A 19289-nucleotide genomic window follows, 5' to 3' on the forward strand; every position below is an offset into this window, starting at 1 on the left:
AAAAGAAGATGTGATTCAACTTCCTTCTACACCTGAAAGAGTTGAATCGAGACCCCTAGATAGGCAAGAAGTTGAGGAGAGCTCGTCTAGCTCTGAATCTTCAGAAGAGGAGGAAGAACCTCCAACTCAGCTTGTTCGAAGGTCTACAAGACATAGACAACCACCTGAAAGGTATTCACCTAATGATTGGAGATGTATTTCTGCTCTGAATACTAGTGTGGATGAACCGAAATCTGTAGAAGAGGCATTAGGTATGAATGATGCAGAATCCTGGAAGATTGCTATGGAGGAAGAAATGGCAGCTTTGAAAAAGAATGATATATGGGATCTTGTACCATTGCCTAAAGGACGAAAACCTGTTGGTTGTAAATGGGTGTTCAAGAAAAAGATTGGTTCAGATGGAAGCATTGAGAAGTATAAAGCAAGGTTGGTTGCAAAAGGCTACTCTCAGGTTGAGGGTGTTGATTACGGTGAGATATTTTCTCCTGTTGCAAAAATGATGTCCATTAGATTTTTGCTTTCTATTGCTACTGCTTATGATTTAGAGGTTGAGCAAATGGATGTGAAAACTGCTTTCCTTCATGGTGATTTGGAGGAAGATATTTATATGACACAACCGGAGCACTATGTGGTGAAAGGCAAAAGTAATTTGGTTTGTAAATTGAAGAAATCTTTGTATGGCCTCAAACAAAGTCCTAGGATGTGGTACCAGAAATTTGATACATATGTGTTGAGTTTGGGATTTGAACGTTCTAAATCAGATCACTGTGTTTATTATAAATCTGATGGTGATCATTTCTTATTCATTGCATTGTATGTTGATGATATGTTATTCATTGGTAAAGGGAAAGGTATGATTTCAGAACTGAAGTCTCAGCTCACTGCTAAATTTGAAATGAAAGATCTTGGTGCAGCAAAGCACATTCTTGGGATGGAAATTAGAAGAGATAGGGTGAACAGAAAGCTATGGCTAGGCCAGAGTAAGTATGTGAATTCAGTGTTACAAAGGTTCAACATGCAGAATTGTAGACCATTGAGTGTTCCTTTTACAGTTGGAATGAAACTATCTATTTCAGATTGTCCTACATCCCCATTGGAGATGGAAGATATGAGCAGAGTGCAATACCAGAGTGCGGTTGGAAGCTTGATGTATGCTATGGTCTGTACTAGACCAGATATTGCCCAAGCAGTGGGAGTACTTTCTAGATATATGTCTAATCTTGGTAGAGTTCATTGGGATGCAGTCAAAAGAGTCTTCAGATATTTGAAGGGTACTTCAGAGTATTCTTTGTGTTATCATGGTAATTCAGTTGGAGACATGACTTCCCTTGATATCCATGGTTATGTGGATTCAGATTGGGCAGGTGATATTGATAGCAGAAGATCCACCAGTGCTTATGTGTTTACTTTGTTTGGTGGTGCAATTAGTTGGATGAGTAAGCGACAGGCTGTGGTTGCTTTATCCACTACTGAAGCAGAGTATATGGCAGCTACTCATGCTTGTAAAGAGGCCATTTGGCTTAAGAGACTGTGTTCGGATATTGGAATAAAACAAGGTACAGTGACAGTTTACTGTGACAGTCAGAGTGCAATTAGCCTAGCTAAGAACCCGACATTTCATGCCCGGACCAAACATATTGATGTTCAGTATCATTTTGTTAGAGATATGGTTGAAGATGGTAGGGTGAAGCTGGTTAAGGTGGAAACTTTGATGAATGTTGCAGATGCTTTAACTAAGGCTGTGAGCACAGAGAAGTTCAGATGGTGTTCAGAGTCTATGGGCCTTATGGCCCCTAGCAATTGATTCATTGTGTTGACATTCCCTTCCGCTCTTGCAAGGTGTTCGACAAGTGGGAGATTTGTTGGGAAAAATGGTGTCTCAACCTTGCATTTATGCGAGGTTACTATTTATAGTAAGTTTTCATTTGAGCAGGAAATGGTGCGAAACTTTCCCTAAAGCTTCTGGTTGGTTAGATAAGCATTCCGGTAAAGTTGCGTCGCAAGGTCACAGCTAGTTTTGAAGATATTAATGTTTTCGTCTTGGAGGGGTGCAATAAAATATTTAAACTTAATTTTGGGGACTTTAGAGGCTCCAAAACGCCCTGAAAAGTGGTCGTAACCTGTGAAGCGGGTTACGAGGTGATAGAGCACTTCGCAAGCTTTCCGGCGCTTCAAACGGTTCGTCAATCGGACACCCGGTTCTCAAGTTATGGCCTCCGGAAGTTTGTACTCCTGAAATAGGAAAAATAATTTGTATCGGATACATAAATGAGCTGTAAAAGGGAGAAACACGTGTTGATGTGTGCTTTAACATGTCATAGGGCATCTAGAAGGGAGATAAGGTCGGCTACACCTTATTGGGTGGTTTTAGCCCATGGTTTTGTAATACCGTTTGATGATTTCTTGTATTGTATCTCCTATTTATGAGGTGTGTGAGATAGAGGTTGTGTGTAAGAGTCTTATGGCTATTGAGTTGCCTCTGAATCTCTGATTAATGGTACTCCTGCGAAGAGCTTGCTCTGCAAGTATGTTGTAATCTGTTTTTGATTGCTGAATAAAATATTGAGCTACTTTTGGAGGGTGGGGTTTTTCTCCCGAAAGGGTTTTCCCCACGTAAATCACTGTGTTGTGGTATGAATGCTATTATATCTATTTCTATTTTCTGTAACTGTTGTAACAATCTGAAAAAGTTTTGCATTACCCTCCTCTCAAGGTTAGTGTAGGAAGTTGTTTCCGCTACTTAACTTCCTTACAGGGAGAGCGAGAGAGGGAGAGGAGAGGGAGAGAGAGGGAGAGAGGGAGAGGAGAGGGGAGAGGGAGAGAGAGGGAGAGGGAGAGAGGGAGAGAGGGGGAGAGGGAGAGAGGGAGAGAGGGAGAGAACATGGGGGGAGGGGAGAGGTAGAGAGAGAGAAAGAGAGAGAGAGAGAGAGAGAGAGAGAGAGAGAGAGAGAGGAGGGGGGTGGGAGAGGGAGAGGACATGGGGGGAAGGGAGAGGTAGAGGGAGGGAGAGAGGGAGAGAGAGAGAGAGAGAGAGGGGGGTGGGAGAGGGAGAGTGAGGGAGAGAGGGAGAGGGAGAGGGAGAGAGAGGGAGAGAGGGAGAGAAAATGGGGGGAAGGGAGAGGTAGAGGGAGGGAGAGAGGGAGAGAAGAGGGGGGAGGGAAGGTAGAGACAGAGACAGAGACAGACAGAGAGAGAGAGAGAGAGGAGGAGGGGGGTGAGAGAGAGAGAGGAGGAGAGAGGGAGGGGAGAGGGGTGAGGGAGAGAGAGGGAGAGAGGGAGAGGAGAGGGGAGAGGGAGAGAGGGAGTGAGAGGGAGAGAGGGGGAGAACATGGGGGAAGGGAGAGGTAGAGGGAGGGAGAGAATACATGATAAAAATCAAAGAGGAAGTTGCAGATAAGAAATAAATTCACTTACTTCTATAGAAGTGCAGACATAGTTGCAGTGGGGTATGGAGGGAGAGAAGAAGAGAAAGAGGGATGGGGTATGGAGGAAGAGAGAGAGAGAGAGAGAGAGAGAGAGAGTATGCATTTGAGAGGGAGAGACGATACACTTACATGTGTATATATATGTTTAATATATTATATGTATATAAACATATTATATATACAATGTCATATTATACACATATTATATATTACATATATTATATGAATATACACATGTTATACATAGAATATAATATTATACAATAGCGCGTACACGCTATTTAATGGGAAACACGCGCGTACGCACTTCTTACACTATAAATACCCCATATGCACTTTTTAAACCATACGTACCTCATACACACTTTTGACTTTTTAGGCTTAGAAATAGGCCTGGATGACAAAGCTACGGATTGGAAGTTTGATTTCCATCCATTTCTCTCATTTTTGACATGTTTTATTTTATCAACTTTGTCATCATCAGTTTTACACTTCATAAAGTGGGTATTTCTAAAATTTCCACCATATATTCACCCATCTTCTGAGCTTTCTAACCATATAATTTTTTTTCAATTTGATCAACAATAACATATTATTATTGAATTTCTTTTACTAGTGTCTCCATAGTTCTCACAGACATAAGTGCACCATTTTTTGAATAACTTTTGATATACGTATCCAAATTTAAAAAACTTTATATATTATTGTAGTGCACTTGATTCTTTACAATTTAAAAAAAAATTGTACTTTTTATTTGTTTAGTGCAACTTATGCTTCACGCACGAACAGGTACCGAATTTTCAGGATGTGCTCGATTGGAAAAATCATTAAAAAAAAAATACTCAACAAAAAAATACACATATTCTAGTGCTCACTCTTAACTATATTTCTGCAAAGGATTTGTCAAAATACTAAATCTAACTATGACTTTTTTGATGCGCACGTCAGACACTATGTTATGTTTTTCAAAAAAAAACAAGGTCATTTTTTCGTGCGTGAAGGATTTGACCCCCTTAATCTTATCCAATTTTGAAAAAGTTTAGTAGTTTGGAAACTAGATTCAAAGTACTAAAATATTTTTTCTTTGATTAGCTTTATATCTTGAGTGGATTACTTTCTAATTTTGCCTCTAAGTTCAAGTTCACCTGATTTCAGAAAAAAAGTGTCCACTTATACCCCCCTTTTTTACCAGCATCTTTGTGCACTTACCCCTTTGATTTTCATATAAATTACTCTTAGACTTCCATTCAATTCAAACCATTCACACAACTTTTCACTCCTCTGCATTATTTTCCGCCAAATGTTTTCTTGTATATACTTCGTTGTATTTTTAATATTATCTTTCAATCTATCCTCCAAAGTTTTAATTTTATCATTTGCATTGTGCGGTTCTTCTTTCATTTGTGCACATTTTTTTCTTTCTTCCTCTACTTCCTCCTGCAAATTTTTTTCTTTTTCCTTCTCATGATCCAATAGGTCTTGTGTTTTTCTTATTTCGACGACAGTAGAATCATAACTTTTGTATTACTTTTGAAAACTGTCTCTTTCCTCATCAATTGTTTTACTACTTTTAGCCAATTTTTTCTCAGGTCCTTCAATTTTGCATCCATCTTCTCCTGCTCTGCAATTTCTACTGCAGAGCCCGAATTTTTTATCCCTTTCTATAAATCATTGCACTTGTTATCTATTGCTTTCCTCTTTGATTTTTCGTTTGCCAAGTCTGCCGGTAACTTTTCTATTTGTTTCTCTAGTTTATTTTTTCTCTCTCCACCTTTAGCAGTGAAGTGTAGACCACTTTATTAGTCCTTTTTGATACACTAATTTTGTCCATATTATGTACTTTGGAAAAATCCATTTGGAGGGTGCTAACTTGAAATTCATAGGGATCTATCTAACTGTGTGGTGGATTTTTATCTTTAGTTGGGGGAATAACAACCATGAACTCCATCATATCTATGTGTGGTTCATATGTTGGAAATACCATGTTGCTTGTAGGTTGTTCATCTAAAACTTCAGTCAGGGCAACCCTATGAAATTCTCTCTTTTTTTCTTTATTTGCATTTGTTGTGTGTTCAAATTTTTTATAGTAATCATGAAATTAAAAATTTGGGCTTGCTAAAGCAATTGAATATTTGAAAGGTGACATAGGAATAATAGAGGCTCCAGTTCTGCTTGTGCCTATGGTTTTAACTAATGCATTACAAGGACTACCAACAACTTTTCCTGATCCTATCCCACTAACACTTTTATGTGTAGTTTTCATAATCTTTTGAGGTGTGTGATTTGAAGCTACGAATGATTGATTTGTAGTGTCAGTGGCACTTGATATAGGATTCTCAATAGTATGAGATTGAGAATCTACCACTAGTGGCCTCTTGCGAGAGATATTTTTTTGTAGCCCTTGTCCAGCACCAAGACAACAAGTATCAGTAGTAGTACCCATGCCAACCCCACCAATCACAATGACACTTGACTGAACAATAATAGGAATACTATCCCCAGATTCCCCACCAATGGTAGTGGCACTTGATTCACCACCAATGGGAATACCATGATGTGGTGGTGGTTATGGATTCGAACCTGAAACAAATGTAGGTGGACCCTGAGGGTAATGAAGTGTACCTTTCCGTGATGAACCTGAAGAATCAAGTAAAATGATTGGTTTAACAAGAGCTTTTGATTTTGAATCTTATGGAAGTTGTACCTCAAGTGGATACCAAATGCCTTCTTCTTTGGGACCTAGACCACCACCTTCAAAACCCATTTTTTCCATAATGTTTGCCCCTTTGCTATATTTTTCTTTCATGGACTCATTGACTCCACCTAATATTTTAGGGACTATAGTAGTTGTTGGAGTGGTCTCAACCTCATACACATCATAATCTTCACTCATGTCATATGTTGTTGTGGGATGCTCCATATTCCACAATTTGCTAAACTCTTCATCCTCGTCGATGATCTCAAATTCTGCACTGGTCTTTGGTTCACTGAGATTCTTCCTCATAGTCCAAAAATCATTTATTTTGGTTTGAGTCCAATAACTCTCTTTACATTCTTGCAGAAATGATTTGGGAATAGATTTGTTAGATGGATTAGCACATTTTTGGTAGAAATTATAGGACCTCCTATTTTGGATGCCTTGGCCCTCCTTTGTTTTCCTCTATGTGTGCAATGCCATAATTTGTGATGACATTTCTACCAATGAAATGTTATTGTCAGCGGCAATTTTCTCCATCTCTTTTTTTACCTCATCCCAAGAGTCCATGTTTCTAAGCTTTTCTAGCAATGGTTTACTTTCATGTTGACATAACGCTGAAGAGTTCCCATTTTTCTTAAGCCTTGCTTGAACTACACCGATTGGATCATACTGCCAAAGACCCTCATCACCAAAGCTAAAAACTGCCAAAAAATCATGTGCCACATTGAATGCTTTTCTCTCAAATGTGAACCCTCCACATGAGAAAGGCAAGGAAGGAAATATGCTCTTCTTTTGCTGACCATGGAAGTGCCAATCTGTGCTCTCCAACTGTCGTACATATTCCAATGCAAATACCCTCTCTAGACCACATGTATTGGAAGTTTGTATGGTTTTACTGTTGATCTGTAAAACCTTAACACAGTGAATTCTTCCATGAAGAACCAGTCAGCCAATTGTATTTGACTTCTGAGTTAAATACAATCTCTACAAGACACAGGAAATCTATGCATTGGAGTGCTTGTATTTTCATTATACATTGGTGCCAAAAAGAATTCTACAAAATGGTTATAGTTATTTATGTTATCATGCATCCTTATCTTTGGTGTCCATTCATATATTGGACACTTTGTTCTATTCCGAGTCTTCTCATCAATCTTATAGTTCACAATTTGAAGATTGTTGGTCTCGAATATTGCACGATACTTAGATAGAAGGAGATAGCACAAGTAGGATGAGAACCTAAATGTCTTACAGGAACCTTTTTTTATCATTGGTAATTGTTTTCGCATGCATTGAACAATGTGCTCAATAAAATTATATCTTACTGGCTGACCTACACAATGGATCCTAAAAATCATTTCAAGAAGGCTTGTACCCACTTCCCTATCATTTTCCAATCCCGAGCAAAATGACATCAAGAAAATAGTATCCCCAACCCATGGAACAAAAATGTTAGAATCATAAGGAGGCTTATGATTCTAATCCAACTAAGTACCACGCTTTAATAGAGCTTTGATAAATGAATCCCTGCGACTTGGATTGAGACTCTCATAATTCTATACCAGCTTTCCTAGGCCAATTTGGATGTTTGAGTTTTGTGCTTCAAACCCTAGGTTCAACAAACGAGCAAATTCTCCCACAATTACGGATAGAATTTCCTCTTTTGTATTTTTATTGACAATTGCTTTTTTATCTTCATCATAATTCTTGGCGCAGAGCATGACAAAATCAGGGCAAGGGAATACTTCAGGTAACACCATGCTTCCCAATCTAACATCCCACAATGTGATTTTATTTGTTCTTAGTCTTAACATTGCGTTGACAACAGTAAATTTTGCCCTAGATGAATCTATCGCCTTATTAGACTATGCATATCTAATATCTATGATATGCTTTTCACCATGGATAATAGGGTCATAAATATCATGGTATTCGTTAGTGAAACCTGGTGTTTTAACCAGTTTGGTTAGGTACATTTTTTTTCACTTGGCTTCATGTTGAACTACTGCTTCCTGTTTTCCCCATCGCTATTATTGTTAATAATTCAAAATAATTCTAGATACAAACCTGAAAATGCTAACCCTCAAATTGGACCACGAGATTAAAAAAAATAAAAAAAGGCGGTATGTGTTCTAGATTTTACCCGAAACTTCTATTTCACTAGATTGGTGCAGACAGTCTCTATTGCAACTAGCATTCCTCAATCTAGTAGTTGTTTCAGAATCCCCCTCGATTTACTAGTTTGTCCATGAAATGAAATACGATTATGATTTATGAGTCACTTATTTTGAAAACTTTGAAAAGTACAAAAGTAATACTTAGGACAAAATATCTAGAATCATGTTGTAATTTTATTAATTATTATTAACATCTATTCGTCGCTGAAGGACAAAACATTCATTACTTCAGTCTAAATTTTGTGGACATTAAATGTAAAACGTTCAATTCCAGGCGAAGTTCTCACAAATGTGTTCACTTCCCACATTCGGGCCGAAATCCACCCTAAGTCGTTGATCTTTGCTCATCAAAAAGATGATGGTACCTGTTGTCAGATGTCATGGGTCCCATGACTTTTGCCATTTTTTGGGAATGTCACCACACTCGAGTCACTTTTCGGGACTATTTTTTAAGTTTGTTTAATCATTTTAAACTTCCGCCAGAAAAAGAGCTTTATAGACTTAATTATATTTAATTAATTTTAAAACATTCAATTCCAGGCGAAGTTCTCACAAATGTGTTCACTTCCCACATTTGGGCTGAAATCCACCCTAAGATGTTGATCTTTGCTCATCCAATAGACAATGGTACCTGTTGTTAGATGTCATGGGTCCCGTGACTTCTGCCATTTTTCAAGCACGTCACCACACTCGAGTCACTTTTCGGGAGTCGGGATTGTTTTTTAAGTCTGTTTAATCATTTTAAACTTCCACCCAAAAAAGAGATTTATAGACTTAATTATATTTAATTAAATTTAAAACGTTCAATTCCGGACAAAGTTCTCACAAATGTGTTCACTTCCCACAGTCGGGCCGAAATCCACCCTAAGTCATTGATCTTTTCTCATCCAACGGACGATGGTACATGTTGTCAGATTGTCGTGGGTCTCATGACTTCTACCATTTTTTGGGCACGTCACCATACTCGTGCAACTTTTCGAGAGTCGAGACTATTTTTTAAGTCTGTTTAATCATTTTAAACTTCCGCTTGAAAAATAGCTTTATAGACTTAATTATATTTAATTAAATTTAAAACATTCAATTCCCAGCGAAGTTCTCACAAATGTGTTCACTTCCCACATTCGGATCGAAATCCACCCTAAGTCGTTGATCTTTGCTCATCCAACGGACGATGGTACATGTTGTCAAATGTTGTGGGTCCCATAATAAGAGACATTTAAAGATGTGCAATAGTTTGAGATAACTATTAAATATAATGTTAATATTATTTGTAAAAATATGAAATTCAAAAATAGTATAGAACATGAAACTTAGTTTCTAGAATAAAAAAATAAACTAAATAAACATATAAATTTTGATATACAATTTGAAAGGTAAAAGTTTAATATAAAAAAGAAAACATTCAATATTAAATCTAAAATATTAATTTAAAGTTTAACAAAATTCTTTAAAAATATGTTTATGATATATAATTTTTAAAAATAGTTATATATATATATATATATATATATATAAGTTCAACATAAATTTAGTGTAATATAAATTTTAATTTAATTTAGTTTAATAGATAAATAAAGACTAAAAATATATAAAATTTCAACATAAATTTAGTTTAATATAAATTTTAATTTAATATAATTTTATTGACAATTAATGTGGTGAATCTTATTGATAAACTTGCACCTCCTAAGGACCTATGCAATATGCATTACCTTTGATCCTAGTGAGACTATTGAAATTTGAAACACCTAATGGCCCACTATAAGTCTATGTATCACCTACAAAGATCAAAGACATACTCTCATGAGGGGTTCTCTTTGATGATTGATCCAACATATATGGTGAATGTAATAAGTTAAGAATATCTTTATACTTTACAATTGCATGAAGTAACATATTGATATGATAAATTTGATTTAGTGGTTAAGATCTTAGATGGTTTCTCTTGTCCTATTATAGGTTCTATTACTCTTCCCGTTAAGGTTGGTACTCAGTGCTTAGATGTCATTTTTTCTATCATTCATAAATCCTACTTCAGATCAATTTTGTGTGAAGTTGGGACATCCTTGCCCTTGGTTCTCTTCCATGAAAGCGATCCCATCTACCCTTCATAAATGTCTCAAATTTATTCATTATGACAAAATCTTAACTATAAATCATAGCATGTACCCAGTACCAACCCACGCATGCACTCGTTCAAAAAATCAACAACAAGTAAGTTGGACTTTTAGTTTTAATTCATTTGTTTTTCGCGAGATAAACTTCTTTTATATATATATATTTATAAAATTAAAATCAACCATAATCAATGTACAAATAATTAATGGAATGAACTATATATATATATATATATAGAGAGAGAGAGAGAGAGAGAGAGAGAGAGAGAGAGAGAGAGAGAGAGAGAGAGAGAGAGAGAGAGAGAGAGAGAGAGAGAGAGAGAGAGAGAGAGAGAGAGAGAGAGAGAGAGAGAGAGAGAGAGAGAGAGAGAGAAGCATTACATAAAAAAGATCATTGTATTAAATTTATTTCCATTGTAACAAATTATTGAAATATTGTAGCTCATAGACAAAAAGAATTTGAAAAACTTTCATTAATAAAAATGAAATAGAATTATAGAAGGCATTTTTTATATCCATAAGACTCTAAGAGGCAAACTGAAACAAACTGGAATTTGAAAAATTATCATTAATATTATGCTTTGGAACTTTACAATTTTTACGTTTGAGACTTGAGTCCCTCAAAAACTTAAAAGCCAAAATGAGTGAGCCACTAAGTCTGTGAGGTTTCGAGGACATAGGCAAAAAAAACTACTAGGGGGTCGGGGCTAGGGCACAGGTAGTGGATGGTTTACAACTTTGCCCTAAGAATCTGACCCTCCTTCCATGTAGATTTCTTCAAACAACATAAGCTGAGAGAATTCTTCAAGCCACATGTAGTTTGGAAAGTCATCCAGGAGCAACCATTTTCGAAGGAAGTCCCTGCCAATCCGCACCCATTTCCTGTGACGTGTCAAGTGCTCTGCATTCAAGTTCAGAAGAAACAGTTGCCTCGCCACTGGCACTGTTTGGTCAGGGAGGAGAAGCTTGGATAATTCACTCACCCAAGGGATCCCCACCCCTACTTCTGCAAGGAGGAAAAGAATAATGTCATCTCCAAGGAAGTCTTCCTTAAAAACCTTCCTCAATAGCATCAACATATCCACCTTGTCTCCTCTGAGATCCAAAAGAGCCGCCAAAAACCAGGATGTAATGTCTGTGTTAACACGTCATCTATTTTCGTTTCGTATAAACTCTCTACCCAGCACCATCCGCACAGCCTCATTGGTGAACGACCCAACCTCCTTGCAAACTGATTAGAGGGTTGGGTCTCTAACGGAGCCCAGAAAGGCCCTCTAGTCCTCTACAGCAATACTTCTCAAGCAGATGGGAGTGTCCATCTTGAGAAATCAAATTAACAAATTAAACAACCTGAGCCTATAAACCTAAACCATAGGAAAAATTTAAATACCGTGAGCTCCGATGAATTATCTACCAAATGGAAAAGGCTAATTGAAGATGAAAGAAGCAGAGATCATATATAAATAGTTGAAGCTCTTGATTGTAATAATTACTTCTCTAAACATATTAATTGTTTTAAATTTTTTTAAATCTTTCCCATAAATGCACTACTGTGCGAAATTGGAAACAGCTATAAACTAGTACCAAGTTGGCAAGTACCACATTGGAATTCGTGGGAATGGAGTGGACTGCAATTAGTGAATAGATATATATTAAATAACCGAAATTATTGATCTTGATTCGTGACATTTGATACGTGTCTATTGAATCCAATTCCATTCCGGGCACTTTCTGGTGAGCTATGTTCTCTTTAAAAAATTGGACTGAAATAAAACTTCAGCCATTGATCTACGATCATTGAACGGTTTAAAATCATTGATGGATTTTAGGTATGTGTCACCTTTCACGTGTCAAAGAGGCCACGCTTATTGATACATCATGCAGAGTCTGAACTCAATGTGATGTACTAATGTGATGTGATGTGCCTTGTCTATTAATGGCAATGAATTCATGAAATCCGCAATAAATTATATATTTTTCCATAAATAACAAAATATTCACCAAAACAAATTAAATAATTTTCAAGCGGTGGATAAAAATCGCCAATATATTTAAATAATTTTTCCTTCAGAGTAAAATTTTTTGCCCATACAATTATATATTTATTCCTTTTAACAAAAATTATTAGCCTCCTACAATATATATTTTCCCCATAGAACAAGGTATTATTCACCAAAAATTTATAGAATTTTCGTACCCTAGAAAAAAATCGCCAATACAAAATAATTTTTTTCCCTATTTTTGAAATAAAATTTCACCATCAATATGAAAATTCCCCTCCGAAAATAATGTCTCATTCGCCAGGATTTTACACAGTTGCTCGGGGGTTGGTTTCTTAAACTTATCCCTACACGCCAAACAGAACCTTTGTTACAAACCATACAAGTAGAAACTTTGAGCCGAGTCAATTGTCATACATTGGCAATATCATAGTGCAAGGGTGGGCAAGAATCCACCCCTAAGATTACTCACCATACATCTCCCAAGATAACTACTCAATTAAGGAGCAATCCTCTTTGGGTTAATTTCTAGACAAAGGCAAAAAAATGGGCACTCTCTATGGGGTGACATGGTTGTTTGAGCTGAAGGAGTATCGAGTATAGGTTATGATATTGTCAATGACCCTTGAATAAAGAGTCTACTTGATATGTCTTATTTGTATCCAAACCAGTGAAAATATCAGGGTTTTGAACACATCCTTAGCAAAACATACACTCAATGTTTAGATTTAGGAGCAAAATGACCATTGTTTTCATGCTTGTTTGTTGTGTATTTTGTCAAAGTTCTTAAAACATCTTGCAAGATAAATCAAACATCACAATCAGTTTTCAACTAGTCACATTCAGGAAAGCCACAGAATAGCGCATATGCTTATTCTTGTGGTGCATTTGAGCATGTCTCAGGCACATCTGATTCATCCTATAGTGTATTTAATCAACCCTAACGCGCACACAACATATCATGTAGCGCATATGATCATTTAAGTGGCGCATACACCGAATCTCTTACCACATTTGATCAATTCTATAGTGCATTTAAGTGGCGCATTTGAGATAGAGCCTTGTCTGAGCAAGTTTTCAAAAATTCCTCAACTAATCCAAGTACCCATTTAGGAGGACTTTCACTTTCAATTATCTCAGATAGATTTCTTCCAACAGATTAGAGGAGTATCAAACTAGTGATCACAAGTTTCACATTATCAACTCAATATCAACATCAGATACTTAGTCTAGGTATCCAAGTTAGTCAAATCCATCTAGTTTCCATATCAGGGAACCGTATCTAGAGCTAACTTTCTAAGCTTTCTAAAATTGACTATTCTTTATAGTCTAAAGATCTTTGAAACTAACTACATATGAAGATGACTACAAAGGCTTAAAGTTGTTGTCTTTATATTCATGATACTCAAAATACTTCTTAGAAATTTAAAATTATCTTAGGTGAAACTATTTGTGAGTTGTTTCTTAGATCTACAAAACTGAACTTTGATTTCTCAATATTCTATAAACTCTTATATGAAATAATAATCGATCTCAATATGACTTACTTCATCCATGAAAAATTAAGTTCCTTATCAAGATTATTAATGATGCATTACCGCAATATATGATTGTACCATCTTATTTTTCTTTCACAATTGCTAAGATCCTTTCAAGATAAATATCTAATATGTTCTTCCATTCATTTTGATATCCTCATCTTCACAATTACTTTGAAGAGGTTGGTTGAAGACAATTAACCACCTATCTTAGAAAATATTTTTAATGCCACGATGATTATACCAATTGATAAGGAATCTATTGCCACTAAGTGCACTAGATCGAATGAGCAATAAAGGTATGCACCTTTGAACACAAAGAAAACCTAAAGCAGAGAACAAGAGAAGTAATCCATGGCGTGAAGCGTGTGCAAGAAAAAGAAAAGAGTAGCTAAGACAAAGCAGAATAGGTGGTAAAGTGGATTGAGGTTATTATTATGCCCGAGGATGAAGATGAGGATGATCACTAGGAGATGAAATGCCAGGTGATGGGCATGAGGCCGAAGTCATTATCACCGTGGTGCACGCCGAGGGCTTTCCAAACACTCTCAGAGGCGTCCACGATATCATCCTTGCACGGCTTCGCACATTCATCGATGACGGTGGCCACCGTAGACTTCCCTCGCGCACTGATTTTCAGTTTGCGGAAACAGTTGGAGTTATGATCAAAGGTGGAAGGAGGAAGAGCCACCCAGTGATCTTTGTTGGAATGGAAGTGCCCATCACAAGCCGAGGGTCCACCTCCATCACCTCCTTTCTCGAAGCTGTTCACCGTCATTCTTCCCCGCCTTTCACTCGCACTTGTACACATTGTCATCATCATTACACAGCATACCAACAACACCCATTTCAATCCCCCCATTCTCTTCTCCTTTCTCGAAATCCCTAGTCCTTGTTATATGATGACCACTCACTCACTATCTTATATATAGTTGCAAGAGAACTATATTTCATGTGTTACATCGACAGGCGTTAATAATTTTGTATATTTCCACTTCGCTAATGACATTTTTGTCTTTTCCATTGTCCGCTCTTGAAACAGAAACATAATTAATTATATCTATGATATCGACTGCCGACTATGTTATAACCTGTAAATCCCCGGTCCATTTTGGACAGCTTTAAAGATCGACACAAATATTCATCAATTTTAGAGTAGTATGGTCTTGGAGATGATATACTCACTTTACGTATTAGACATTCTTTGCCAAACTTAACAAACCAATATTGGTCCACGACATCATTGGCATCGATGACATTGAAAGCGGCCATGAAATTTAGTTTAAATCTTTAAAGATGAAAACAAATATTACTTGTTGATTGGTTTGATAGTCTTCGATTGTCTCTTCCTTTGTATGATTTGAAGTACAAGAACAAGAATGCAGAGTCATACAATTTGAGTTTAGAATGCACTCCTCAAATTTGTGTGAACGCCTTTCACTTTTCCTCGTTAAACTCTGTTTTCGAGTTTTATTGTCGCTTTAGTTGGAAAGTAGTGCCACATCACAAAGGATTCACAAAAAATCGTGATGATTGAGTAGTCGGCATGTTGACAACATGTCAGCACTTTGTAGTGGTTAGTAGAAGAGAGAGATGCAATGGTTAGTAGAAGTAGAGATGGAGATAAATAGATAGAGAAATGGGTGGAGGTAGAGGGAGAGATAAAGGGATAGATAGATTGAGAGGAAGAAATAGAAGGAGAGATAAAGATAAAAAGAAAGACATAGATAAGTATATAGACAAAGGGTAGGGTAGATGAAAGTAATATTAGAATGTGAATTACAAATCATCAAATTGAATAGTCAACATGTTAACAATTTCTTCTTAACTAAATGTCTATATTATAATTTATAATATAATAGTATATATATTCGAAAAAAAAAGAAGTGGGTAAAAATTTGTTATTTTGAAGAGTTGATTTCTACTATCATGTTCATTTCAATATACTTTCAAATTTAGCTTTCTTTAAAGATATGACCCAATTCAAATTAATCTCTAATTAATTAACTTCTTTCATAACGAAAATAACAATCCTTAAAAAGTAGATTAAAAAGATTCTAGTGTAAATTTGAAAAGTTTAGAAAGTTAATGAATTAATCCATATGATAAGAAGTTTAAAAATGACTCAATCTTTATTTTCAATAACTATAATAAAAGTGGTATTTTTATTGTAAGGAAATGGTCAACACAACCAGAATGTTTCAACTTCGATCACATAAAAATAACGTTTTTATTGTAAATCCTAAAATGATGTAAAATAATGATATGTAGAAATATTCATGAAATTTATATTTATTATTTTTAAAAAATGAATTTTTTTAATATATTGTTTACCTTCATAAAATATTTGTTATTTAATTTAAATCTATGAATATTTGTGTTGATGTAGGCTTGTCGTTCAACACTTTAAACCATTTCTAAAAAAATTGCAATACACTTTATTTGAGAAATAAACATTCCATATCTATTTATTTTACCTTAATATCAAATAAATATTTTAGTAGACCACAATCTATCATTTTAAACTTCATTTTCATGGCTTCATTAAACTTGACAATGAGAAAGTCTTTATTTATTATAAAAATTAAATCATATATATACAAGATAATAATTAAAATCTCACCATGAATTGCCTTTATATAGGGTGTGGATACACAACTACTTTTATTGAATCCATTTGTCAGCAAATATGAGTTCTTTTTTAAACTATGCTTGAGGTGCTTATTTTAGTCATAGAGTGCTTTCTTAAATTTATATACTTTAATTTTTTCTTGGGACTTCATAGTCCAAGGGATTGTTCAACATAAATGTGTTCCTTCATCACATCATTTTTTAAAGGTAAATTTTATATTTAGTTGGTACACCTTTCACTTGTGTTGAGATTCTATTATTAAGACTACCTTCATAGTATTAATTCTTGGTATGAGAGTGCATGTCTCATTACAATCTCTTCTAGATTTTTATTTGTATTGTTCTATTATTACTTACTTTTTTATTTTCCATTCTTGCTTTAAAATTATTCCCCACAGTCCACTTAACTCCAATCACTTATTCACGTGTAGGTAATTTAGTTTGCTCTCATGTTCTACTTCTTTCCATTGCATCTATCTCCCTATCCATGGACAAATGTACCATTTCTCTTCTTTTATTGGACTTGATTGAGAAAATTATATTCATGTATTAAAATCGAGTCTTAAGATAGCTATTAATTAGCACTATAGGTTTAAATTATTGGTGCATGAAGATTGAATTCTAAATTACTATTTGATCATTTGAGTAAAGATAGGAGTTTTATAGGTGCTCAAAAGTTAGTATTTTATAGAAGTGGTAGACGATGTGTGCCTTGCTTGAAAATAGGTTTCTCATATATTTTTTCTTGAATATGTGTGTGTATTTGTCCAGGGGGTTGAGCTTAGTTGGTTAAAGCATTGAGTTCTCAATGTGGAGACCCAAGTTCAACTCCCAAGAGGGACATCTTTGTGGAATTCTAAGTTGTGACTCTTGGTCTTCCATTGGTTGTATTTGTCACATTGTTTAAAGTTGATTTATTAGTTGTGACCCTTGGTCTTCCAATTGTTGTTTCTAGTTTGGTGCTCGAAAGGAGCTAGTATTTGTAATCAGCTTGCTCGAAAGGAGCTGGTATTTGTAATAAGTTTGTAATTGTTCTATGATACTTAATACAGAATATGTGTGTGTATACATACACACATATATGTATGTATATATATACATATAGATGTTTACATACATACATACATATATACCTATACATACATTTATACATATACATACATACATATCATTCATAGTTTTGAATGAGAATATCTAAACTCCCTTGTAACTAAATCGTTGTAGGTAAATTCTAATATCTAGTTTTGACAATTTTTAAGTCATATTGAGCTAAATTTTAATAATTATGTGAATATTAGTTAACAAGCCAAATAAATTATTGTCAGTCAAGTTCAATTTTGAAAAAATTATTATGTTCTTGAGACAATTAAGATTTGCACATGTGGAATTATACTCATATATGTACATTAGTTTCAATAAGATTATTTCTTTTGATTTTTTTGATTAAGAAAGTATGGATCAAAGCTAAGGGTAATTATAGCTTAGAAATATTTAGTATTGAGATATTTGTCTTAGTTTTGTAAGTAGTATTAAGTCAAGCTATGTTACAAATAGGCAAAACATAATTATCCATATGAGAATCTTTCTCTTGTGGTATGTTTATTGAAGAGTGGTAAACAAAGAAATAGGATATGCCAAGAGATTGGATATAATTTAACTTTGTCTACATTTTGTATCATTATTGAATCTTTATAAATTTGGTCGAATACTATTATGTATATCCTTTCGAATTTGTGAGAGAATAAACTCTTGTTTTATCGATTAGCCTTAAAATTAAAGAATCATTATCAAGCACTCAAAATTATTCACAAATATGGTATTCATTTTTTTAAGTAAATTTAAGATATTCATAAATCCAACTTAAATTTATGACATCTATACTTAAATAGGTATCAATTTTCTTAAGCTAATGTTTAATTTAATTATTAAATCGTTGAACCTCGATATTCTGAAAAGACTAAACTTCATTTTTTTCTTATAACAAGAAATGGAGCGAGCAAATAAGGTATGGAACCTTGGAACACAAACAAACGATTAAAGCAGCAAACAAAACGAGCAATTTTGTGCAACAAAGAGAAATAGAATACTTGATGTCCTACATCGACAGGTTTTTAGTAATTTTGTACATTTCCACTCCTCGACCACGTCGCTAATAACAACGCATTTGCCTTTTCCATTGTCCGCTAGCTCTTCAAACAGAATCATAATTATTATATCGATAGCCGAGTATGTTATAGCCTGTAAATCCCCGGTCCGAGAATGCACTCCCAGAATTTCCACTGGTCTTTACACATTTGAAAACACTTTCAAAAACTTGATCACACCTAAGGTCAAAGCTCACTGCATACAAAGTCAGGCCCGCATACTTGAAACTTCACCCCTCATATTGCATACCTTGATATAAATACAAAGATGCGATATATACTCGAGGCGGGGCCAAGGCTGGAGGCATGACCCAATCACCCTTTTTTCAGAAGTCGCAATTGACTTAAACAACCCCAAAAAAAAATTATCTCAACGCAAGGAAACACATATGGCAAGTAACGTCCAAGAATGGTATTATTACCTTGCACTAAAAGCATCACAAAGAATTCTCAATCAATAAGGGCTTGCCTCTAAAAACATGCTTCTCAATTGCAATTTGGGGACTTAATGCCTTTCATTTGGTAGAAATCCACTTAAGGCTTTAACCAACCCTACTAG

General features: G+C 35.2%; 1 protein-coding gene across 1 annotated transcript; it reads right to left on the reverse strand.

Moving 5' to 3' along the window:
- Positions 1 to 14421: 14421 nt before the first annotated feature.
- LOC131874430 (putative ripening-related protein 6) lies at positions 14422 to 14733 on the reverse strand. The gene has a single exon (XM_059217809.1). The coding sequence runs from the start codon at positions 14731 to 14733 to the stop codon at positions 14422 to 14424; it is 312 nt and encodes a 103-aa protein (XP_059073792.1).
- Between the last annotated feature and the right edge of the window lie 4556 nt (positions 14734 to 19289).

Source organism: Cryptomeria japonica, chromosome 3 (assembly GCF_030272615.1).
Source record: "Cryptomeria japonica chromosome 3, Sugi_1.0, whole genome shotgun sequence".
Lineage (NCBI taxonomy): Eukaryota > Viridiplantae > Streptophyta > Pinopsida > Cupressales > Cupressaceae > Cryptomeria > Cryptomeria japonica.